The sequence below is a fragment of the Eurytemora carolleeae genome, unplaced genomic scaffold (genome assembly GCF_000591075.1).
Source record: "Eurytemora carolleeae unplaced genomic scaffold, Eaff_2.0 scaffold268, whole genome shotgun sequence".
Classification (NCBI taxonomy): Eukaryota; Metazoa; Arthropoda; class Copepoda; order Calanoida; family Temoridae; genus Eurytemora; species Eurytemora carolleeae.
The window spans coordinates 91,487-118,004 of NW_019396696.1; the positions used below are offsets into that span (position 1 = coordinate 91,487).

The 26,518-nt window shown below is 30.9% G+C and overlaps 1 protein-coding gene across 1 annotated transcript in view; it reads right to left on the reverse strand.

Moving 5' to 3' along the window:
- Positions 1-1,152: 1,152 nt before the first annotated feature.
- The window catches only part of LOC111707502 (trichohyalin), a 28,343-nt gene continuing 2,977 nt past the window's right edge, over positions 1,153-26,518 (reverse strand). The window contains exons 4-23 of the mRNA XM_023480609.1: positions 25,683-25,765; positions 24,222-24,302; positions 23,470-23,538; positions 22,884-22,968; positions 22,755-22,812; positions 22,345-22,519; positions 20,869-20,932; positions 18,232-18,307; positions 17,751-17,835; positions 17,091-17,129; positions 16,794-16,830; positions 14,642-14,698; positions 13,903-13,982; positions 13,379-13,448; positions 13,170-13,246; positions 12,377-12,475; positions 11,809-11,884; positions 11,329-11,451; positions 10,669-10,752; positions 1,153-1,245 (exon numbers count right to left, since the gene is read on the reverse strand). Coding sequence (XP_023336377.1) covers positions 1,153-1,245; positions 10,669-10,752; positions 11,329-11,451; positions 11,809-11,884; positions 12,377-12,475; positions 13,170-13,246; positions 13,379-13,448; positions 13,903-13,982; positions 14,642-14,698; positions 16,794-16,830; positions 17,091-17,129; positions 17,751-17,835; positions 18,232-18,307; positions 20,869-20,932; positions 22,345-22,519; positions 22,755-22,812; positions 22,884-22,968; positions 23,470-23,538; positions 24,222-24,302; positions 25,683-25,765 — 1,611 coding nt within the window. The remainder of the gene's footprint in view (positions 1,246-10,668; positions 10,753-11,328; positions 11,452-11,808; positions 11,885-12,376; positions 12,476-13,169; positions 13,247-13,378; positions 13,449-13,902; positions 13,983-14,641; positions 14,699-16,793; positions 16,831-17,090; positions 17,130-17,750; positions 17,836-18,231; positions 18,308-20,868; positions 20,933-22,344; positions 22,520-22,754; positions 22,813-22,883; positions 22,969-23,469; positions 23,539-24,221; positions 24,303-25,682; positions 25,766-26,518) is intronic.

The window sequence follows — 26,518 nt, forward strand, 5'->3', positions numbered from 1 at the left end:
TAACGTTGTGTAGAGTGTAGAATGGAGTGTAGAATATACATATAAGACGTAGTCTAGAGCGTAGAAGTGAGTGTTTATGGATTTTAGAGTGTTTAAAGTAAAATATATAGGGTTTAAAGTGAATAAAATTATAGAATACAGGGTTACCCATAATGAATAAGACTTTAATTACAGCCTAAAAACTGGAAAATATATTTTTTGAAACTTTTAATTCAAAGATTTTTTTTCAAATTTTCTTTCTGTAAGAACCCACTACTCAACTCTTTAAATGAAATCTTACTCTTGACATTTTTAATCCTTGTTAGTTAATTTTATATGTTTGTGTAGAATTGGATGAATATTATTGGGTGTAAAAAGGTACGCATTTATACGCATGCGTTAACATACAAAACATTGTGCGCATGTTTTCATTTCATTCATTTTCAGCTCTTCTCTGTCCTCCTACTCCTCTTACAGTCTCCATAATCTCTATTTCATAATAACCTCGAGAATGCTGCCAACTTATAAAATATAAAAGGTCGTCTTTTTCTTAGAAGTAATTACAGTCCCGCTGGTATTATTTCATTTGATGCCATGGAAACTGACCTAAAGGAAACCGATCTAAAAGGTTACCGAACTAATTCTAAAGTAGAAAAGAATTGAAGAATTTCCGTGACCTGACACTGATAGCATAAATAAAGATGTAGATTTCAATTTTTCTTTCTACTAATCTTTCGAACATAAACATGGAAACAAAGAGAGGCTTCTCTTTGTTGTAAACTTGGAATATAGAATTTATATCTGACCAGACCATAAGAATATAGAATTTATGGATTTCTGAATATAGAGTTTATGGATATCTGACTAAACCATGAGAATATAGAGTTTATGGATACATGACTAAACCATAAGAATATAGAATTTATGGATATCTGACTAAACCATGAGAATATAGAGTGTATGGATATCTGACTAAACCATGAGAATATAGAGTTTATGGATATCTGACCAGACCATAAGAATAAAGAATTTATGGATATCTGACTAAACCATGAAAATATAGAGTTTATGGATATCTGACTAAACCATGAGAATATAGAGTTTATGGATATCTGACTAAACTATGAGAATATAGAATTTATGGATATATGACCAGACTCTGAGACCAAGAAGTTAATGGCTACCGGACCAACCAACAAGACTAAGAAATTTTTGGCTTTCGTTCCCTTTTCCTAGCGCTTCCTTTTTTCCTCCAACTTTATCATCCTAAATTAATTTTGTAATTTTTAAATTTAAATGTAATACCTTGTCTGTAACGTTGTATGAAAGAAATTAAGTCTGCAAGTTTTAAACTATCCCACTGGCTCTAAAACCAACTGGAGGTAAAAGAAATCTTTATTTGTTCTATCTATTTTTAGAGTGGTTTGTCCCAAAAACAAGAAAAACAATTATATCTTTCACATGATTGGTCATTGAAGAGTACCTTGGTGAATCGGATATTGAAGAGTACCTTGGTGAATCGGATATTGAAGAGTACCTTGGTGAATCGGATATTGAAGAGTACCTTGGTGAATCGGATATGCCCATCTTATAAGGAGGGTTTCTTAAAATTACAGTTGCTTTAACTTTAGTAGATTCTTTTAAACCCAAATTTACCTGGGACCAGATTCAATGAATAGCGCGCATAGTTGAACCACTTAGATGTAGTTCAAATGCTTTTCTTCAGCTGTATTTGGTAACAGAAGAAGTGGCGAATTTCGGCTACTTCTTGCTCTTTATTAAACCTGGTTTATGGTTAATAGAGTATAAACATAAACGATTCCAGGCGCTTTCTCATTACCAAACTACAACTTAAAAAAAAACTAACATTTATATGAGATCAACCTGTGTTCCGTCTGACAAATATTTACTCTTTATCCTTAAGTGAAATTTCAATAAAGAAAAATGGCATTATTATTTTCATAATAGAGCAACCATTTTGAATCAATGGAGTTAAGTTTTTGTTATGACTACGTCCAGACTCGCTTTCCTTAACTCCACATTGTACAAACTTGAAAAATATTTCTTTGAAACCTACAAAATTATATGAAAATACTATTAAATAAATTAATATCAACAAACAAATCAATCAACATGCATTGTCCGACATAAAAAAAACACTTTTAAACCAGAAAAGTTGAAAGTTAAGGGACAAAACACACATTTTAAATGGGTGTTGTAAAATCTAACAAAACTTGTTCTGATTGCAGGAACACCGGACAAAAGAAGATCTTCCTGAATGATATTTTATCAAAAGAGCGATCGTATTTCTAAGGAGTGGTTTAATGTAGATATTTTAATATTAGTATTGATAATTAGATAGACACTTAATATGGATTGTAAACATAGGATTGTATACTGCAGTACATTCAAGTTCAGTTGTTTGTTTATTTCAATACAATATTTTTTGACAGAACTTTTTGCTAATAAATTAAAAACCTACAAATTTGAAAATTGTCAAATGTTCGCAGTCAACATTTTCGAATTCTCTTTAAATAAAAAAGAAAATCTAAAAATTGTCAATTCCATAAAATCCCCCTTTAGAAATACGATCGCTCTATATACAAGCGTACAACGTTAGATACGTAAACATATCGTGATGTACACAACCGACCTGTCTATTGATTAATTAACAGACAGGTCGGTTGTGTACATCTGAGCTAAGCTTCACCTCTTCGTCTTATTACTCTATGGTCCAGACTCGTTTTCCTTAACTCCACATTGTACAGAATGTAAATAACTTGAAAAATATTTCTTTGAAACTTACAAAATTACATGAAAACACAATTAAATAAATTAATATCAACACACAAATCAATTAACATGCATTGTCCAACATAACACCATTAAATAAATTGATATCAACAAACAAATCAATAAACATTAAACATGCACTGTCCAACATTAAAAAAACAGGCGCGTATCCAGGGGGGGGGTCAAGGGGTCGACGACCCCCCTTTTGAAAAAGGGGGGGGGTCAAGAGTATCTTTTGACCCCCCTTTTCTGGAGACGAACCTAAAAGTGTACTGTAACTTGTTTTCCAGCAAATACTTTAGCTAAAAGTCAGCATGAACGATGACAGATTTAATGATCTGGCCCTATATATAATGAACATTCATAGAGACATCTTAGAAACCGTAAAACCCACAAAAGTGTTAAAAGCTTTTATAGACAAAAATCCCCGTAAAATTGAATTAAATATATTCAATAGGTTCAGGGTTCTTTTATCTTCATTTTTTAATAAACAAAAAAATAATTATAAAAATGCATAACAAAGTTGACAGGCTTTCTTTATTGTGGAAGATTAGATCTTATATCTTTATACAACTTTGCAAACTTTACTTTTAATATGAGTCACGGAAGTTCGTAGTAAGATTTTGACTCCACTGGAGACCACTGGAGGGAATTCATTTTCACTGGAGGGGTTTAAAAAAATGCTTTTTACAATTTAAAACTTTACGCAGGGTGATTTCCATTCCACTGGAGGGATTTAGATATCATTTCTGGGGGTTTATAATTCCACTGGAGGGATTCAGTTATCCTTCCTAGGGGTTTATAATTCCACTGGAGGGATTTACACATCCTTCCTAGGGGTTTATAATTCCACAGGAGGGATTCACACATCCTTCCTAGGGGTTTATAATTCCACTGGAGGGATTCACACATCCTTCCTAGGGGTTCATAATTCCACTGGAGGGATTCAGATATCCTTCCTGGGGGTTTATAATTCCACTGGAGGGATTCACATATCTTTCCAGGGGGTTACAACAAACTTCTTTGAGTCAATTCTCATGTTTAATAGTTTACATATAAATAATTTTTTTTTTTAATTTTAATAGGGATGGGCAATATCCAGATTCATTTTACAGAAACTTTTTATGTTTTTAGACTTTTAAAAAGTATTACGGCAATATGAGATGGTTCCAACATTTTAAAACTTTATTCTGTAGAAGTTTACCAAACATGCAAATTTGTTACCTTCGAAGAAAATATCAGGATAAAACAATAGTTTTTGGGTTTTAAAAACCATCGTTCTTAGTTTGTTTTTGCCTTATGTTTTCACCTAGGATAACAAATTTGCATGTTTGATAATAGTAAACTTCTACAGAAGACAATTTTAAATCGTTGAACCCATAAATCTTTTAAAATATTTAAACCTACAGGGTTAACCACAAAGAATAGAAGTTAAGAACAGAATAAAACTCCACAATCTTGAAACCGCATCCTTTGGGGAACTTGTAACTTAATTAGTCACATGAAAAAACACCCTGAACAAGCTTTTGCAGTTAACCAATATGTAAAATTGTAATTAGAAGTTATGTTATTCCAATGGAAATATATTTGTAATATGTCTGAGTGAAAAAAATTGTAAGTGCAGTTCTAATTAATATCACATAAAAGGCATACAATATCAGGTTGCAATTATATTAGAATTGGAATATTTTGAGTTTGAGGAGAGTAATCAATTTCTTTCTATTTTGTCACTAAATCTTAGATTATAAATGGATAAAAATGGATTAAAATCCATCCTTTAAAACGTTTTTAAATGGTTTTAACATACTTCCCTTAAAACGTTTATAAATGGTGTTAAAAAAATGGAGTTTTTAGAGAAGAGAAAAAAACAAGTAATAACTGATTATAAATAGATTTTTACACATGCAAAAAACGGTTAAAAATGGTGTTGGTTTAAACTAAAGTGAAGAAACGTTAATAACCGGAAATAACTCGTTTTAAAGATGTCTTTTAACCGGTTTAAATCAGTTTTATTTTAAACTGGTTATTTCTTTATTAAAAAAACTGATATTAAACGTCTAAAACCTGGGTGCTTAACTTCGTAAAGCGTTTTAAAGTGGTGTTATATAAAGCGAGTAAAATCACACCATTTTAAACCATTTAAAAAACTGGTATTGGTGTAATGACGCACGGATTAAATCCGTTTTAAAATACTCGGGTAAAAACTATGGGTAAAAAACGAATTTTATCTCTACTTTAAACCCTTAAAAAGAAGATTTTAAACCGTCTAAAACCTTATCTATATCGGCTAAAAAAACCATGTAAAACCGTCTTAAATACGTTTTCAGTACACGGTTTTTATCCGGGTTCTGGTTTTAAAAAAATCGACTTTTACCCTGATTTAACTCCGCTTTGTGTTAGCTGGGAGACTTTAGATATTTCACACAATGAATTCTGTTAGATCAATAATTCTAAGCCGAGATGTCAAATGTTTCATCCTTAGTTTGCAAAGATATTTGGTTTAGATAATTTGTGCTAAGAACGTTTAAAGAGTGTAAAAAAGATATCCGTATCAATATTATTAAAAAAATTGACTAGTTATGCTTAAGGACTGGATTCACATCATTATTATAACTTTAAAATTGTTCAATAACTTCTAAACTAAAAAGTTTGAGAAAGTAAACAATATCTCATGCTTTGTAGTTGAATAAATATATGAATGAATGAAACAACATACAATTCTTTATGAACTGTAAAGTGTACACGGGAAAAAAACAAAAACATTTTGTTCAAATAACTGATTTTTTTGGTTAAAAATAAGCGAGTTTTTTGTTGAATATAAGAAATTTTTTGTTTAAATTAAAACGATTATTTTTTGAAAATAAGCGATTTCGTTAAAAATTAGCGTTTTTTGTGTTAAAAATTACTGACTTTTTTGTTGAAAATGAACGATTTTGTGTCGCTTATTTGGCAGTCACCAACTTCTGCAATATAAGCGATTTTTTTATGAAACAAAGCGATTTATGTTAAGCGATATTTTGTCGCCTAATCGGGTGCCATCCAACTTTTTCACCCGATTAGGCGGCTTTTTAATTTAAAGTGCATGATGTAAATTTTTTTATCATTAAAATCTTTATTACAAATTCAAGTTGATGAAATAGCAAATATTTTCCTTACTCCCCTAACTGAAAATATTAAATTAAAAAACATTAATATATTTGTTTCTTAGATCAAGAACATATATATTATAACATTAAACTTCTTTACATTTTTCCTCCTATGTTTATTGTTTTTTTTAATCTTGTTAATCATAAAAGGGAAAATAAATTAAATGTTGATTGTTTTTTAATCATGGAATATTTTTTATTTATCAATAAAGGGTAAATGCGACACAAATTATAAATACAGGGTAATTTTCAGTAATTTTGCGCATATTAACATTTAAGACAAAAGGTTACTTCGATATTTTTTACAGGGATTTTCTTATTTTACTTATTTTATGATCGTATGCAATCAAAACATAAACAAATTCTGAACTCTAACAGACGAAAATCCTTCTAAAATTTGACTGCTTTATAATATAAGGGATAAAAAAATGAAAGGATTGATTGGCACCCCGGCGGGGGTCCAATGTTCATGGAGCCATGCAAGGTTGTAATACAGGCAAGTTAATTGTAGTTGCGTACACTCTGCGTACATATTGAAACCAGTTCTCTCTGGGCGGAATTCATAAACAAGAAGTGATACATCAGTATTCGTTTAGTATCCGAAGAGGTTAAAAGCATTAAATTTTGATAATTTTGATAATTCACATAATAGTTTCCTATGAAAATTTCGTTGATTTTTATGTGAAAGATGGATCCCATGTCAGGCTTCGACATCCGTCTTGTGTTTACATTACCGCCCAGAGACAGTACACTGCAGTACAAAAGATGCGTACACCTCTGAAATAACTTTCCTTGCATTAAAGCCTTGGAGCCATGCATGTTTCTCAGCTGGAAGCTTAACAAATTCATTATTAAAGTATTATTATTATACTCTTAATAGTGACAAGTTAGCCCGCTCAGATTGATAAAACGGAGATGGAATTTAAAGAATTTGAGCCGCGGTTTAAATCCGGCAAAACCCGGTTTGAATTAAGCGCTGTTTAAATCTTGAAACATTTGATACAATTTTAAGTGGAACCAACCATATTTAACCCGCGGCTTGAATTTAAACCGCCGCTCAAATTCTTTAAATTCGGCCACTGATCCCTTTTTTTGGAATAATGCAAGTTTTGAAGGATTTTATTTTTGGTTTTTTTTATTATTGATCGATTAATTAAAATAATAAATTTTCAGCAAGAAAACAAGGAAACTAAAAGTGCGTCTCCGGTTCCTGACAAAAGGAATTGAGTCTTTGCCACAAAATCAATAGTATTATCTCTATATCTTTGCTACCTGATGGTGCAAACCTTAAATATTTCAAACTTAGAGTATTTGATCTAACAGAATTCATTCATAATATCTAAGATCTACGACAATGAGTTTCAAAGATATAGTGCTTAGAAAATCAGAGTTTGTGGCAAACACTCAATTCCTTTTACCAAATAGTGTCTTGAAAATAAACACGCATAGCAACTAATGTTTGTGTCAAGATTTTTATTTTCTTTTGTTCATAAATTTAAACATCAACACAAAAACGATTCATTCATTATAAACGAGCTACTTATAGCTTTCTGAAAATTGGTTTAAAACCCTTCCTTAAAACTTTTCCGTTGTTTAGATGAACCTGTATAAACTCTGTATACGTATCATGCATGATCTGTTATATACATACCAGTGAAGTGAATAAAACCTACGAGACGTTTTTCTTTTATCATTAAGTTAGTTGAGGTTTTCACTTGCTTGGTTAGATTAAATTCTAGCCTATTAGAAAATACTAAATCCACAACGTAAACTTTATTTATTGTGTAGACTTTAGTCCACAATACATGTTTAGTAGAAAAATTTACAAAAATGGGTTCATGTCTGGAGTTTAATTTTAAATGTATCTTGGTTAATTCCGATTCCTTACTTGAGCTAAATATAAAATAGGCAAATATTTAACCATCGCTTTTTTTTCTTAGCGAAGTAAAATTAAATCTGAAGATCGTATCAGTAATCACATATTCTTTATTTAGTGTACAGTAATAACCAGAAAACTTTGGAATAGGAAGTTGACGTTTTATAGACTCATTGAACATGAGGCAGAGCAATTGTGCAATGTAAACAGACCCATTTCACTTGATAAGTTTTTAATAACTTACTAGTAAAGCTATTTGCTTTGTATCAGCATGAAATACACTTCAATATTGCTTTAATGTCGTCTTCCTATTCCACAGTTTTGCAAGTAAAATAAATTAATTCTAAAATATCAATTTATTCACATAGATATGTTTTATATTCAATACTAAACAGATATATACAAAAAAGTAAAATAAATAATAATAATAATAATAATAATCATGATAATAATAAAAACGATAATATTAATAATCAGATCATAAAAATAATGATAATAATAAGACACGTCGAACTAGTGTAAATTTCACGTAAAATAGAAATCCTAAATGCTTTCATTTAAACTTCTCTTATTGAAGAGCTATTGAGAGCTTAATTGCTTTAACTTCTTACTGGAAAGCTATGAGAGGGATAAAGATGTTTATATTTCTGATGTGTTACCAAATAAATTCTATTTCTCATACCTATGTTTAAAATTACATGAGCTAAGAGGTCACAAAGTCACACCAGTATAATGTCGCAAAAATTTTACCTTTTCCTTCTGTCTAATTAACAGAAAATAATAATGATGATAATAAAAATATTAATAATAATAATAATANAAACAATAATATTAATAATAATAATAATAATAATAATAATAATATGAAACAAGGGTTTCAAACTTAAATATATCACATCTATAAAAGTATAACATTATCTATTTACAGCTTGACAGGACGTGATGTTGTATTAAATGACAAAGGAAAACTAGATGACCGAAGTAAGGAAAGTTCACTAGATTCTTGCCAAGCTACATATGTTACAAAAAACGTGCTTGATCGACTTTACAGTCTACACTGGGTAGCCTGACTGGACAGTACGACGGACTGCATATACGTAGTACGTGTTGTACCGACAAGGAACATGCAACTTTTAGACTGGGGTTTATTGAACTACTTCTTTAAAGTGCACACTCATACACACACCAGTAATAGTTTAACTATCAATATCTAGTTCAACTATTTCTCCCTTTTCATTTAATTCGATCTCGGTCCATCAAACTTGACTATTCTATAATCACAGTGTAAACATTACTACATTATTTTCTAAATCTTCACAAACTATTCTCTTGTACATATATATATATTAATAATATATATATATGTATATATATATATATACATATATACATATATATGTAAGGATGTATTTGTATTATATATATATCTTCGTAGCGTAGACATTTGTTGTTATAAATTTTGACTTCTGGTTCTGACAAAATTTATAGTTTGCAAACTAAAGGTTGCAAAGATACATAGATTAAAAAGCAGAGAAAAATATTGTTCGAGAGTTTGTATTGGAATTTAATAGAACTCTGAAACCCAAGAATCCTAAAATCTTAACTTTCATCTTGTTCTTCTCCTTCTTCTTCTTTTTCTTTTACTTCTTCTTCTTCTTCTTCTTCTTCTTCTTCTTCTTCTTCTTTTTCTTCTACTTCTTCTTTTCTTGCCATTTGTCGATTTTTATCTTTTCCATTAAACTCCTTTAAAACAAAATAAAATATCAATAATTATCTTTTTTAAACAGCAAACCTCATTCTATACTTGTTGTAAAATGTAACAAAATGATCTTGTGCAAAACTAATAGACTAGGGTTTCTATTGGCAAATTTTTTTGTAGCAAAAATTTTTGCTTTATTTGTGCTACATTTTTGCGCGAAAAAATAGCAATTTGCGCAATCATTCGCAAACTTTATTTCGCTTTTCCGCTTTTGCTTTATTCTGTTTCGAGCAATTTTGCGGAACAAATTCTCATTAAAAGGTTAAAGGTGTAAACTGTATAAATTAGTTATAATTACTTGCGTAAAACTCTATTTTTCAACCTGAAGCATGGATGGCACACTGCAAATCAAGATGTGCACGATCTCACACAAAAGTTGCGCAGTATTTTGCCAACTACTTATTTTAAGCTTAATTGATAGAATGATAAAGATTCAGTGGTTTCAATCATGCATTAGACTAGAAGTAGTCAACATTTGAAATATATATCAAAGTTTAACACCACACAGATTCAGATATCTATAAAAACTAAAAATTAACTTTCTATTTTCAAATTTAAAATTTCTGTTCCATTTGAAGATTTTGTAACTAAAAGTAACCAATAGATAGCATCAGAGTTATAATTTATTTCTATGTAAATTTTTTGATAAACCTTCAGTTGTTTGATCATGTGCTGAAACTGTCAATTTTGGTCAATTTGCATTAACATTTTTGGCTTAAAAATTTACGTGTTACACAATAATTTTGGTTTTCCGCAATTTAAGCTAAAAAGATTGCGCAAAAACGCGCAAAACACAAAACTTATTGCGCTTCATGCAAAAAAGGTGCGCAAAAGTTTGCCAAAAAAATTAGTTTGCGCAAAAAATATGGTCATTTCGTGGAAACCAACAATAGACAAATAGAATTTATTTGTTGAAATTGTTCTTCTTTCAGGATAAAAACAATTTTTTTTTGAAAAAAATACGTTTACAGGGTTACAAACAAAGAACGACAAAAAAGACACGATTTGTAAATTACTTCAATTCCAAAATTTCTAAAAAAATTTAGTATCAAACTTTATTACTAAGAAAATTTCATCCTATGAGGGTATCCCTATAATTTTTATAACTTTAATACCTCAGAGTAATTTTCCCAGTTGTAAGATCCATAATCCTTTCTTAGTCCAATCCGAAATCCATTCTCCCAAGTGCCAGGGTACTCCTGGATAATATATTAATATAATATCGAAATTGCTGGTGTAATCACATCTTTGAAGTCAAATGTTGATTCACAACGGTACCCTACAAGACTTTGTCTTGGAAAAATTCTAAGAGTTACATAAGAGTTGTTGGTTAAATCTGAAAATTGATTATTCCAGGATGTTTTAATTGGGAAGCCCTCCTTGTGGTTTCTCTTTTAAACAGAATGGCGGATTTAATCACCAAGGGTTTCTTGCGCACTAAGGAAATGAGTCTTTGTCACAAACTCAAATTTTCTAATCTTAGCAACTTGATGGTGTAAACCTTTGATATTTCAAACTTAGATTATTTGATCTTCCGGAATTCGTAGTTTGAAATATCTAAGGTCTACAGCATTGGGTAGCAAAGATATAGGGATTAGAAATTCTGAGTTACCCTAAATCCCTAAAGTAATTGAAAATAGTACATCAACCTCGGTTCCAAAAAGAGAATTATAGAAAATGTGTCAAACATTATTTCCATGAAGGCAGCTATAGAAAAGCGTGGCAATATTCTAAATGGTTGATAAATTAAATTTACGAAAAATCCTCAACTTTACCTTAGAAAAATCTTTTTCTGTTGTGTGTTCAGATTCTGCTAATTTGTTAATATCTTCAACTTGTAATCCCTGTCGCTTTAAAACATATTCGTATATCTTCTCAACACTTTTAACTGCTTGAACCTTCAAAATTAAGAAAATTGAATATTGTTGAAAAATTATAATTTTAAAATGTTGCTTTTTTCGTATATTTTCATTTCTGTTCATCCAATGATCATCCTTTCTGCAAATACAAACATAAACATTGACAAAAATAGTTTCTCAATTTGCAAGGAAAACTGGCAGATAAAAACACCTGAAAACTAACCATTATAAAAACACAAAGAAATTAAACAAAAATTTAAGTTTCTACATATAAAAATTGGGTGGTAAATTAGAATTTGTGGTAATTAATCAGTATCTTTACATGAAAATAATTTAAACTTTGTAAAATGTCATTTTGAAAACCTTTGAAGTATAAGAATATTTGAATATTTGGACCTGTCCTTGCTTCTGGAAAAGAGTAGGTTGGTTTTCAACTCTTCTCATCATTTCCTCCATTTCCTCTTTAAACTCCCTCAACACAAAATATATCAATTTTAGTGTTAAATATATTTTTTTTAATGGACAAATTGTTAAATGTTAGTGCGCGTAATGTTTTGAAATTATTAAACCATCAAACGCAGTGCAGTAACGTATTGAAAACGGATAATAAAGATTTCAAAAGATAGTTAAAATATTTTTACCTCATTCTTATTTTCTCAGCTTCCATTCTTTCTTTCTTCCGTAAACTGATTTCATCCATCTCCATTCTATCCGATCTAAGACAATCAAGGCTGAACAGTTTTGCTGAAGTTTGATTTCCGTAAACATTTAGAATTACAACTCCATTTAACCCTATTACGATTTATAACAATGCCAGATTCAAAACGGTCCCCATCCTTTATCTGATCAATAATGTAGAAGATATTGTTGTTTTTCTAGGTTTAAATGTGTTTTTATTTTAATAATTCCCATTTGATTTCCTTTAGTAGAAATTCGCAGTTAATTTCTATAGCAGAGTTGTTACCTGATATTATCCCAAACTGGATTATTCATCCTTCTTCTTCGATCCCTTTCTCTTCTCTCTTCTTCCTTCTTCTCCTCTCTTCTTCGCTCTTCCTCTACTCTTCAATACAGAACAAAATATAGAAAAAATACAGTTGTCGTCGTGTAAATCAATACAATCAAGACGATTTTCAATTCCAATTTTGTTATTTCTTCCAATCTTTCAAACAGCAGAGACACAGTAAAGTTAACAACTTCCAGTTTTTTACTTGTAAACTTTTAATTTAAAAAATGGTTGTGAGGGATCAAAACATTATTTATAAAAAGCCGTCCTCGCAGTATTTTTTTCGAAGTATAATTAAATTCTTTTAAAAATGTATTAAGAATAACGAAATCTTTTATTGAAAAGCTTGACAAACTTTGTTAAATCATGTCTTGTATAAAAATAAAACGACCTTTGATAAAGTATAACAAAAAGTAAGACGATTTTTAAAATCAAGGAAGCGTAAGAAGTAAAATAAGGAAAACAAAGATTATTTTAGAAATGAAATGAAAAGTAAGACGATCTATATTAAACTGAATTATGACCTAATTATGAATTATAATAATAAAGCAATAAAAGAAATAATAGAAAGTATAAGACGAACTCAACAGAAAATACCAAAAATATGAAGAAATATATAAAATACTGTGAAGTAAGACGAAAATAATAAAATATATTTAAAAGCAAGACGACATCCATGAAAAATATTGAATTGTAAAACGACATTTATGAATTATGGTAAAAACTAAGACGACATCTATGACATCACTACCTGGATTTGTTTTCTTGAAGAAGACGCATTCTAAGATTTGTCGCCATATTGAAATTTTTCTCATAGTTTCTTCTTTCCTAGAATATAATTAATGATTTGAAAAAAAGAAAAACAAGTATGTAAAGAAACAGGCAGAATGAATTCCGTACAGTCGTCTCAGAGGTTTCATCTTTTGAAGGTATCTCTTTATGTTACTTTTTCATTTTTACCTGAAGAATTGATGCGGATAAAGGTCGTCGTAGTTTAATCTCTTCGCTGCTGCCTCTGGACCCACTTCTACTATCATATCAAAATTATTTCTCAGCTAGGGTTTCCAGTTTGAGCAAAGGTTTTTATTTCTTTTTAATTTTGTAAACCTTCTGTATTATTGCAGCGGAAAAAATGACGAAAAAAGAAGAAAATAATTATTTTATAATAAAAACAAGAACTGAAATTATGAAATTTTAGTTTTTCAATGAAAACTTATGTTTCAAGGTATTTTTTCTTGGTAACAAAAAAACTAAAACCAAAATTACTTTATCTATGTTGAAAACTAAAACCTAAATTACTTTATCTATGTTGAAAACTAATCACGATTTAATTTTCTATTTAGATTATTCTGACTTTTAAGGGACTATGCCAACATATTGAAAAGTGGCCATTTTGAAATATCCTATCCTAAATTCGCAATAAAAAAGTTCCTTTTTTAACAACAAATAGGCAGGGAAGCAGAAAACACGTTTATTTAAATAACCTTGATTTTCTATCATGCAGCTTCATCTTTTCTGCTTTCAGCGCTTCTTCTCCTAATCTTCTTTTCTTTTCTTTGTTTTCCTAAACAGAATTCTTCTTTTCTTTGTTTTCCTAAACAGAATTCTTCTTTTTTTTGTTTTCCTAAACAGAATTCTTCTTTTCTTTGTTTTCCTAAACAGAATTCTTCTTTTACTTTTCACTTCTTTTCTTTACTTTTTACTTTTCTGTAGCAATGAATATTAGAATTTTCTAGTATTAGTTTTGACGCAGCATTTGGATAAATTCAATGTTTTTAATGCAAAAAATTTTATGCAAATAATATAACTAAATTAGGCTTACATGGCGATTCGCGCCCCCGTCTTCGATTTAAAATTCTTTTAATTGTTGCTTTACCTGCGACAATTGCCCTTATTTAATTAACAAATAGTAACAATGATTTAAAAAATGTAAATTTGTTGAAGACAAATTCTTTAAATTCTAAATATCTATAAACCTTTCCCAGGATCATGTGATGTCGCTTTTAAGTTTATTGGACACAAACAGACACACAAACAGACACACAAACAAGCAATTAAACTATATAGATTTTTCATACAATTTGGTGAACTGAATGCTCGAGAACTATAGAGCTAAATAAACAATCCTGATTATGGGACTTTTTTTTGTTATGATTATAATATTTGGAGGTTTATTGTAAATATTTCACAAAATAGTTTTTAAGTACTCAAAAAGCTTTCTACCATATATTCTCTGTAGAGTCGGTCTAAATCAGTTCTTTCTCTTTTAGACTGCATATTCTAAACAGAATAACAGGGAATGTACATCAGTCATTATCAAAAAGACCCGGAATTAATCGACAGTTAATCAGACGATTTTATATATATATAGTTTTTTTTCATCAAGCATATTTATAAAACTATTTTGTCAAGACGTCTATATAATTGTAAATTAATTCCGGTAGTTTATATAAATATCCTGAATAGATAAAAGGAAGTATTTACAAATATCCTGAACAGAATTAAAGGAAGTATTTACAAATATCCTGAACAGAATTAAAGGCAGTATTTACAAATATCCTGAACAGAATAAAAAGTAAGTGTTTACAGATATCCTGAACAGAATAAAAAGGAAGTATTTACAAATATCCTGAACAGAATTAAAAGGAAGTGTTTACAAATATCCTGAAAAGAATTAAAAGGAAGTGTTTACAGATATCCTGAACAGGATAAAAAGGAAGTATTTACAAATATCCAGAACAGAATTAAAAGGAAGTGTTTACAAATATCCTGAAGAGAGTTAAAAGGAAGTGTTTACAAAAATCCTGAACAGAGTTAAAAGGAAGTATTTACTATTTACAAATATCCTGAACAGAATTAAAAGAAGGTATAACGGTCGAATTGTAAATGTGATAGTTTGTATCGATCCTTTTATTTTGAGAGTACAGCAATAACCAGAAAACAAAGGAATAGGAAGACTACATTATAGCATTACTTAATTGTTAGAAAGCAAATAGTTTTACCAGACACTTATAAATTTACTTTTTTGTGAAATGGGTCTGTATACACTGCGCTGTTTTATGGTTATTGACCTTTTTAAAACTTGATTCTCAAAGTCGTCTTACTATTCAAGAGTTTTCTAGTTATCACTGTATGTAAATATTATTAACAAAATAGAATCATATTGTCTGATCAGGGAAGAAAATTAAAATAATTTGACTGAAATATAATTTGTTAGGAGGATCAAAAATTATTTTTTAATGGATTTTTCTGGTTTTTAAATTTTGTGTTTTAAAGATTAAAAACCTGTTTTGTTTGTGATGAGTTTTGTTGAATTTTTTTCCTGTTTACTTTACATGTTATGTCCCTCCATTGTAACGAATTCGACGGTCCCTGCTTTGAAACAAATTTGACGGTACCCTATGTAACGAATTTGACTGTCCGTCCTCTGTAACGAATTTGACTGTCCGTCCTCTGAAACAAATTTGACGGTCTGTCCTCTGTGACAAATTTGACGGTCCCACCTCTGAAACGAATTTGACGGTCCCCTCCTTTGAAACGAATTCGACGGTACATCCTATGTAACGAATTTGACGGTCCCTTCTCTGTAACACATATGACTATAACTCATTTCTAACGAATTTGACTGTCCCTTCTCTGTAACAAATTTGACGATAACTCATTTCTAACGAATTTGACTGTCCCTCCTCTGTGACGAATTTGACGGTCCCTCCTCTGTAACGAATTTTACGGTCCCTTGTCTGTAATGAATTTGACGGTCCGTCCTCTGTAACGAATTTGACGGTCCCTCCCTTGTAACGAATTTGACGGTCCCTCTCTACGTAAAGAATATTATATTTGTCTAAAAGTTTAATAACATGAATCCCTGATAAGTTGTGGTTGCATTCTGGGGGGATAAGCAGCTGCACGGAGAAGAGCTTCCTGGCGGAGCTTTCTTTGAACTTGCCGGTACTCATCACGCTCTCTAGATAGTCAAAAGTAAAGAGACTTCTCATCTTTCTTAATTGTTCCAAAAAGAAGATGGCCTTAAAGAACAACATTGAGCGGTATTTTGTTCGTGGTATCAAAAAGGATTTTAGTCTTTGCAACAAACTCAAATTTTCTAATCCTGATATTTTTTAAAACTTTGATATTTCCAACTTAAATCATTTGAACTAATAGAAATCATAGTTTAAAATACACTCTCCCCTTTAAACCCCGCTATTTCTTCGGTCAGAATACTCCAGATCGCAGCACACCGTAAGCTTAGTTTAGGGTGAATATCTACGGAATATCTACGGTCCTACGACATCGGGTTACAAACATATAGGAATTAGACAATAGAGTTTGCGGCTATACTTCTTTGGTAAAATCTTGGAAAGGCTCTTTAACTTACCTGATTTGTTCGTAAGCAAAGTTTGTAAAGATCTGTTCTGGAAACGGTTTAGCCTAATGATTTTAAGGTATGTTAAAAAAATTAAAATTGTTTTTTTTTAAATAATCATAATTTTTTTATTTTCGCAAAATTGTATTTGTAACATATTCCTCAAATTGGTTTATCAGTTTAGCTTGCCGGAAGTCCGGTGTGGAACTACTCTTTTCTATTAACATAATATTTTAAAATATGGGGGGGGGGAAAGAAAAGAAATTCAATGGTTAAAAAAATGTCGTTTTTAGAATTAAAAAATATTGCTGATTTCCTAATTTTCTTGTTTCATCTCTTGTCATAAAACTGAAACAAAATAAAACGTTTTTTATAAAAGAAATCAAATTTTATTAAAAAATCAATTAAAATTTGTTGTCGAGTTAACATTAAGAAATAGTGATCATCTTTCTTCTTTGATAACATTTTATATCTATACACAATACAAACTTCATAACACATGACAGTTGGTGAATAGTTTAAAATGTCTTCTTCTAAAAATAATTGATTTAAGAGTTTTTGCAGTTATTTTCAAGAAAAAAAATCGTTTATCTACTTAAATATATTTAACTATATTTTATAATAATAACAAATAATTATAAAATATAGTTTTGTATTCTCTTTGAATATTAACAACTTAACAAATTACAGAAGAAGACATCAAATAACATTTCGGGACGCATTGATTAGAAATTTTTCAAAAAATAATATTTTTTGATAACGTTTGCAATACATCTAATAATGTTTGTTTGTGGTCTCCAATAAACGTCAAAACTAAAACTAATAGTCCGTATGAGCCTAAATTGTGAGTGGAACTTGATATGGGCTTAAATTTACTAAAATTGCGGTTCAAAGAAACAACAAATTTTATAATTATTTCTGGCATAAATGACCGCAAAACCCCATGAAACAAATAAATCGAAAAATCACCTAAAAGGTTTTGTTGCTAAAAGTTTTTGAGTGCTTTCAATTTTTTTCTGTTCTCTTCGTTTTTCCTTTTCTCTCTCTATTTTACCTAAAATAAGTGTCAATTTAATTTCTTATTTTGCTTAAAATCCTGTCCAATTATTTCCCGGTTATGAATAAAATCGTGCATTATCACATCATAAAAAGAACTTTTTCCATATTTTTTTAAAAAAGATATTTCTCGTAAAGAAATTTTGGTGGTTTAGATGCAACACCCTGCATCATGATTCCCACAAATATGTGATATAACGCTTTTTAGTTAAATATAACAAAGTTTTTATGGATCTCCCTTTATTGCAATTGCAATTGCAAAAAATTGTCTCAAAAAATTTTAATTTTACAAAAATTTTGAAAATCCATGAATAAAAATTGTAAATTCTCAAAAATTTGTATTTATTGTTTTATCGAAGAGAATGGCTCTGTTAGCCTAGCATTTTATACTTACCTAATAAATTAACTTTTGTATGTTTTGGCACTTGAACAGGTTTAAAGGTCGGTACAGGAACAGGTTCTTCAACTTGCTAAATATTTTAAACAATGAAACAAGTCATGTGGATATTTAATCATAGGTTTTTGGTGTTCCAATTCCATTCCGATATCCCTTTTTGACCTCAGATTATCCTGGAGGTCGTGACCTCCAAAATTTGCTTACCTCTGGAGGTCAAAATATTAAATCAATAAAAATAAGTCATGTGAGGTATCAAATCATAGGTTTTTTGTGTTCCGATTCCAATCCAATACCCATTTTGGAATTTGGATAGTTCTAAAGGTTGCTGATCTCTAAATATCAATGATCTCCGGAGGTCGTCAGGATAAAATCAATGAAAATGGGGCCTTTTATGTCTTAAATCATTGTTTTTCTGAATCCAATACTAAACTTTTTTTAATCTAAGAGTAACATTTTTACTGTTGTACATATTTAATTGTTTTGAACAGTATAATCACATTCTAAATGATGTACATAACTTTGTTGTTTTAACCCAAATAAGTAACATTTTGACAGTTGTACAGTTGTACAGTGCACATATTTAATTGTTTTGAACAGTATAATCACATTCTAAATGATGTACATAACTTTGTTGTTTAAACCCAAATAAGTAACATTTTTACAGTTATACAGTTGTACAGTGCACATATTTAATTGTTTTGAACAGTATAATGACATTCTAAATGATGAACATAATTTTGTTTTTGTAATAAATAGTGACATTTGTACAGTTGTAGATATTTAAATTTTAATTAATTAATTAATTAATTGTTTTGAAGAAAACAATAATTTGTTGTTAATTCTGATACGTTAAAAACATGCACTCAATCTCAAGAACTTCATGCCTGAGAGAGAAGTTTTAAAAAGTATTTGTTGTTTCTTTTAATTGGTTAAAAGAATTTTATACTAGTTAAGTTGTACAGTTGTACAGTGCACATATTTAATTGTTTTGAACAATATAATGACATTCTAAATGATGAACATAATTTTGTTGTTGTAACAAATAGTGACATTTGTACAGTTGTAGATATTTAAATTTTAATTAATTAATTAATTAATTGTTTTGAAGAAAACAATAATTTGTTGTTAATTCCGATACGTTAAAAACATACACTCAATCAACAAGAACTTCATGCCTGAGAGAGAAGTATTAAAAAGGATTTGTTGTTTCTTTTAATTGGTTAAAAGAATTATATACTAGTTAAGATGTTTCATACATATCTTTTTAATTTTAATTTTTATGTATAATTAAGAAAATCAGCGAAAAAAAATTTAGAAGAAATTTTCCATTTCTGCGGTATTCCTGACATTAGAAAAAGATATTATGTAGTTTATTGGTTTTATGATAATGACGAGTAAATTGTAAACTAATATTTAATTTATAGATATAGGTGCAGAAAATGTAGAATGAATCCATTCGCTACCTGTACTCTTTGTGATTTTATATTTGGACCTCCAGAGGTAAGCAAATTTTGTAGATCACAACCTCCTTGATCATCTGAGGTCAAAAATGGGATATCGAAATTGAATCGGAACACCAAATATCCAATGATTTGATGCCTCACATGACTTATTTTCATTGATTTAATATCTTGACCTCCAGAGATAAGCAAATTTTGGAGGTCACGACCTCCAGGACCATCTGAGGTAAAAAAGGAGTATCAGAATGGAATCGGAACACAAAAAAAAACCTACAACTTGATACCCCACAAGGCTTATTTTCATTAATTAAATATGTTGACCATTCTTGGAGGTCATTACATGGAAAATTTCAGCCTTCTATCTTAATTATTAGGACCAAACGTACACAATTTTATGTCACAAAGTGCCGAATTCGACCCCTCCCCCTTTTACATTTTTAGCATAATTGTTATTTTGTATTAAAGAAGTTTCGGTTCTACTCAAAACATAAAATAAAAATAGAAATAAAAGATAATTTAAAACACAATATTTAAAATAATAGTAATTTAATTATAAACAATGCATACTGGATTACCCAAAAAAGAAAAGATTTTATGAAGACCTGGAAATGTTTAATATAAAACGTTGTTTAGTCTGACAATTAACACCATAGTTTCTGTAAGCAGAAATCCGCAATTCGCTTTTTTAAAGAAACAGAAATTGAATATGATACCGTCATATCTTTTATTTTTACAAGGTGGGTGTTGTTCTTTAACCCCTGGTCTCTGATCCCCCCCAACTCCTGATCTGGGTTTCCCCTTACTAGTTGTATGGTCTCACACCGTCATGTTTTTTTTATTTCAGGATATAGCATTCAAACAGCTATGCTAGCTATATCCTTGCTATTTTAAATAGAAGAAAATATTATTTGTATCAATATTGTACATTCACATATACATGTTTTTAATTTTCTGACAATTTTGTAAATTTAACCGATATTATAGCCATAAACGTTATTATTATTATTATTTCAATTTAAAATTTGAGAAACAAGAAAAGTTCATTCAATCTTAATGAAACAATGTTTGTTATCGTACCGTTGAACATGCCACTGACCACTGTGTTGTGGAGCGCCATCTATACAGTATACAGTCCCTTTTAAGAAACATAATTATAGTATTATAGTATTCAAACCTGTTCCATTGTTTCCTGAAGTAGTTTCATCGCAGCTTCTCTTTCACTTCTCTTCATCTCTTCTCTAAACAATTATTCACGCTAAACTCTCTACTGCTTAGTATGTCCAGGCTGTATCAGAATAATCACGGTAAACTCACAACAGCTCAGATCAAGCTAAACTCTCTACAGCTTAGTATGTCCAAGCTGTATCAGAAAAATCCCACTAAACTTTCCACAACTCAGTTTTTCCGGGTTCTATAGGAATATTCACGCCTAACTCTTTGCAGCTAAGTATGTCCAGGCTGTATCGGAATAGTCACGGTAAACTCTCTACACCTCCGTTTGTCGGGGCTGTACCAGAATAATCACGCTAGACTCTTCACAGCTCAGTTTTCCCGGACTGTATCGGAAAGATCACACTAACATCTCTATAGCTCAGTTTGTCCGGGCTTATCGGATTAATTTCGATAAACTCTTTTCAGCTAAGTATGTCCTCACTGTATCGGAACAATCACGCTAAACTCTCTCTAGCTAAGTATGTCTATGGCTGTGTCGAAATGTTTCACGCTAATCTCTCTAAAGCTTAGTTTGTTCATGGTTGTCTTGAAATGGCGTGATAAACTCGCTACAGCTTAGGATGTCATAAATATATCTGAATACTCTCGATAAACTCTCAATTTATGTATGTCGGAACTAAACTGTTATTCAAAATCCATTAAACAAAACGCAATTTATTTAATTCTTAAAAAAGTAAATAAGGTCTCCGTTCTCCACGGCTTTGCCTGGATAATTTACATTTTATAAAAAGCTTTTCTTTCATAATTTTCCTTAAAAATATTAAGATTTTAAATGCAAAATACTGAATTATAGTTTTGTTTCTTAGGGAATGGTCTTTTTTATGGGGATGGTGGCACAATAGGGTATCNGCAATATTAAGTTTACACCAAAAACCTCATTTTCTTATATTTTGTTAAAGTTCTGAAAACTCTTAAAATGGATATTTTATAAACGAATCCGAGCCCGAACCAATACTTAAGCGGGCTTGTGGCGCATGGTTGTTAGAATCTACTTATATATCTGGATTATCCTGAATCGTTGTAATATTATGTAAAAAAGCTAAAAAGTATCTATATACTTTCCCCCCGAAATAGTTCTCTGTAACAAAGACGATATTATAAATATATTCCGGGTTTACAGGATCCATTCATGGATATATATATATATAAATATATGAACAGGAAAAGTAATCATAACTTGAAATCATTATAAATCAATGCAAGCTACAATTGATTCGATGTTTGTAAATGAAAAGATTATCAGAATATATTCATTTTGTTCATTCTCATCATAAAACACAAGACAAATGAATTTTAATAGGAGTGTTGTGACAAAAAAACAGGCACCCCCCCCCCCTTAACCCCCTAGCCCCCTAAAATTCTACACCGGTTGAACTGGGGGAAAAGATTATGAACAAAACTAGTTCTTTGATATTACCTTAAAGTCATTTGAAAAGGTTGAGGAACCGTTGATTTAAACTTTTTCTCTTCAAGAGGTCGTCTTTGTGGCGCGCTGCTGGGTCTCTGTTTTACAAAATGGCGGCGATCAGTCTCCCCGCCTTTTTGAGGAGTTTTGTGTTCTTTCTTTTCATGGCTTCTTGACCGCCGATTCTCTACTTACAGGATGCACAGATTGAAATTATATTTTCAAAATTTGAATGCTGCTTTGTAATGCGAATTATGTTTCACTTCCTTCTAGTGTAGACTTAGAATTCTAAGTATTAAGTTATAATCGACGTATTGAATATCATAAAATGACCAATTAATCAAAAGAAATTTAAAATGTTTTAATTTTTTTAGAAAAAAAACTCTTCTCTTTTTTGACTTAAGTTTTAGTAGATCCAGTTCCTATGTGAAAATTCTCCTTATTCAAGTTTCTATCATTGCCGACTCTTCTACTTTTTGCCTAAAATAAAATAATAAATTTAATAGTTTTCTATCCAGAATGAGAATAAAAAGTAATTTCAAAAATGTCACCTTAAAGTTTTCTAGACTTGAATCATCGCTTATATTGTCTGAAAGATCTTGTGAATAAGATGTTGCACTTTCTGAAGTTCTGGACCTAGCAAAATAAAAAAAAAATACAATAATTTTACTTAATGTTATAAATTGCAAGTAAAACTATTTGCTTTGTAATAAACATCATTGCTTTAATGCCATAAAATTTAATCATAAGTCATAATTAATTGATAAAATGTACTGAGCTGAAAACTTTAGAATGGTGGATATCGAGATTAATGCTTGATCCTCTCTTTTTCCTTTTATCGAGACTAACCTAATCTTGTTCTTGTATCCTGAAAAGTGTATAAAATTCAACCAATCAGAGTCGTGTATATGGAGCCGATAAATTTGAAATTTTGCGCGCCATTTAAGATTATATACCAGAAATGGGACGGACTCTCTAATTTTGAAAAACCGGTTGTTGATTTATTTTCTAATTTATCAAAGAAAGAACGGTTTAAGAAGAAAATCAAAAGTGTGTCCATTGGATACTCAAATTAAGTAATCGAGATTAAGGATATATCATTCTAAAGTTTTCAGCTCTGAACGTTATGTGATTTACCTTGAAAAAGAAAACTTAATATTTTCCACTGATCTGCTTTTGATTACTGCCCTCTGCCTGTATAAATGCCTGAACGTAAACTAATTCAAAGGGACTGTTAGCTAAATTTTATTAATTGACCCCCTAAGCAAATTTGGCAATGCCCGATTCACAACGAACTCTTCCTTAATTATAGAAAAAAACACAATCGAAAATAATCAAAATTTTAAAATATCTAATTCATACTTGATTAGATAAAGCTTTTAAGAGTACTGTTGTGTGAATCGGGTTCGGCCATCTTCGCATGGAGGGTCATTTGAAATCACACTTACAGTCCTTTTTAAAACCAAAAACAATATAGTATTCATTTATCAAATATATATAATAATCTATCTTTACAAAGGGTGTCCCAACACCCGCTAAACAAGTTTATTTCAAAGGTTGCAAAAATTAGCACTGTGAATCAGAAAAAAAAACATGAAATTTTTGATCAACTTTTAAGACCGCGTCAACTTTGAAATGTCGTAACACCTTGATGCCCATCACTTTACCTCACCTACACACTTACAGGTAATAGGAAAAAGCGTGATTAGTTCACAAATCATAAACAAGCCAACTGGGGAAATAAGCCCGATTCGCAATGGGACACTTTACCAATTTTCTCTTTTGCATTAGAACAGGTCATTTTAATAGAGAACCGCCATTAAACATATAAGCGACAAGGTTAAAAGGGTACCATTGTGAATTTGATAAATAACTCTTTAAAAACTGACCTCTCCCGCTTTCCACTTTCAGTTTTTGTACTTCCTTCTTTTCCTCCAGACTGTAAATCATATGCTTCACGTCTTCTAAATCTGTTCAAGTTATTAATATATAAAAACGACACAGCCTAAAAGCCAGAAATCTCAACTGTTAAAAAATGAAATTAAAAACTATACCTGGGTTCTATACCTGGGTTCTGGTTCTATACCTGGGTTCTGGTTGCATACCTGGGTTCTGGTTGCATACCTGGGTTCTGGTTGTATACCTGGGTCCTATACCTGGGTTCTGGTTGCATACCTGGGTTCTGGTTGTATACCTGGGTTCTGGTTGCATACCTGGGTTCTATACCTGGTTTCTATACCTGAGTTCTATACCTGGGTTCTATACCTAGGTTCTATACCTGAGTTCTATACCTGGGTTCTATACCTGGGTTCTGGTTCTATACCTGGGTTCTGGTTGTATACCTGGTTTCTATACCTGGGTTCTGGTTGTATACCTGGGTTCTGGTTGCATACCTGGGTTCTGGTTGCATACCTGGGTTCTGGTTGTATACCTTGGTCCTATACCTCGGTTCTGGTTGCATACCTGGGTTCTGGTTGTATACCTGGGTTCTGGTTGTATACCTGGGTTCTGGTTGTATACCTGGGTTCTGGTTGTATACCTGGGTTCTGGTTGCATACCTGGATTCTATACCTGGGTTCTATACCTGAGTTCTATACCTGGGTTCTATACCTGGGTTCTATACCTGGGTTCTGGTTGTATACCTGGGTTCTGGTTCCATACCTGGGTTCTATACATGGGTTCTGGTTCTATACCTGAGTTCTCTACCTGGGTTCTAGTTGTATACCTGAGTTCTATACCTGGGTTCTATACTTGGGTTCTAGTTCTATATCCATGGGTTCTAGTTCTATACCTGCGTTCTATACCTGGGTTCTAGTTATATACCTGGGTCCTATACATGAGTTCCATACCTGGGTTTTGGTTCTATACCTGGGTCTGGTTTTATACCTGGGTCTGGTTCTATACCTGGGTTCTGGTTATATACCTGGGTTCTGGTTCGATATCTCGGTTCTATATCTAGGTTCTGGTTTAATACCTGGGTTCTGCAGGTTCTATACCTGGGTTTTGGTTCTATACATGGGTTCTGGTTCTTTACCTGGGTTCGGGTTCTATACCTGGGTTCTTGTTCTATACCTGGGTTTCTTACCTAGGTTCTGGTTCTATACCTGGGTTCTGGTTCTATACCTTGGTTCTGGTTCTATACCTGGGAATTCTGCTTCTATACCTAGTTTCTGGTTCTATACCTGGATGCTGGTTCTATACCTTGGTTCTGGTTCTATACCTGGGTTCTGGTTCTATACCTGGGTTCTGGTTCTATACGTGGGTTCTGGTTCTATATCTGGGTTCTTTACCTAGGTTCTGGTTCTATACTTGGGTTCTGCAGGTTCTTTACCTAGGTTCTGGTTCTATACCTGGGTTCTGGTTCTGATCCCAATGATGATTTTCTTGAAGAATTGATGGACGAATTTAAACTTGAACTGCTTGTGGTGATCCTCTTAATATGAATATGACGTTAGATATTCCTAACAATTGTTGAATATGAAGTTATATTTTCACTTCTGTAATGATCTTAATGATCATGTTAGATATTTGTATTTGTTGATGAATATCTTGTTGGATATTAAAATTCCTAGCCTTTTATTTTCCTAACTGTCGCTAATAATCATATTAGATATTCCTAACAGATGTGTATATATTCTTAACGTTGGTTGAATATAATATTAGATATTCTTAACAGCTGTAGAATATCATGTTATATAAGCATAACATATGTTGAATATCATGCTAGATATTAAAACAGTTAATGAATATCATGTTAAATATTCCTAACAGTTGTGAATATCTTCTTAGATATTTTTATCTTTTAATGAATATTATGTTAGATATTTAACTAACAGTTTTTGAAAATCATATTAATAATTCCTAACAGTTGTTAAAATCATGTTAGATTTCCTAACAGTTGTTGAATATCGTGTTAGATATTCTGAACAGATGTCAAATATCATGTATTATATACCTAACAGCTGTCGAATATCATGTTAGATATTCCTAAAAGTTTATGAATATTATGTCAGATATGCATAACAGTTGTTGAATATCATGTTAAATATGCTTAACAATTGTTGAATTTAACTAAAAACTGTTCAAGTTTTTCGTCCAGACACAGTTTTCATAATGACAAGATGTAAGATGTGTGTGCAATAGACAAATAAAATATATCGTCAAGGGTCAAGGGCTACGGGGGCTC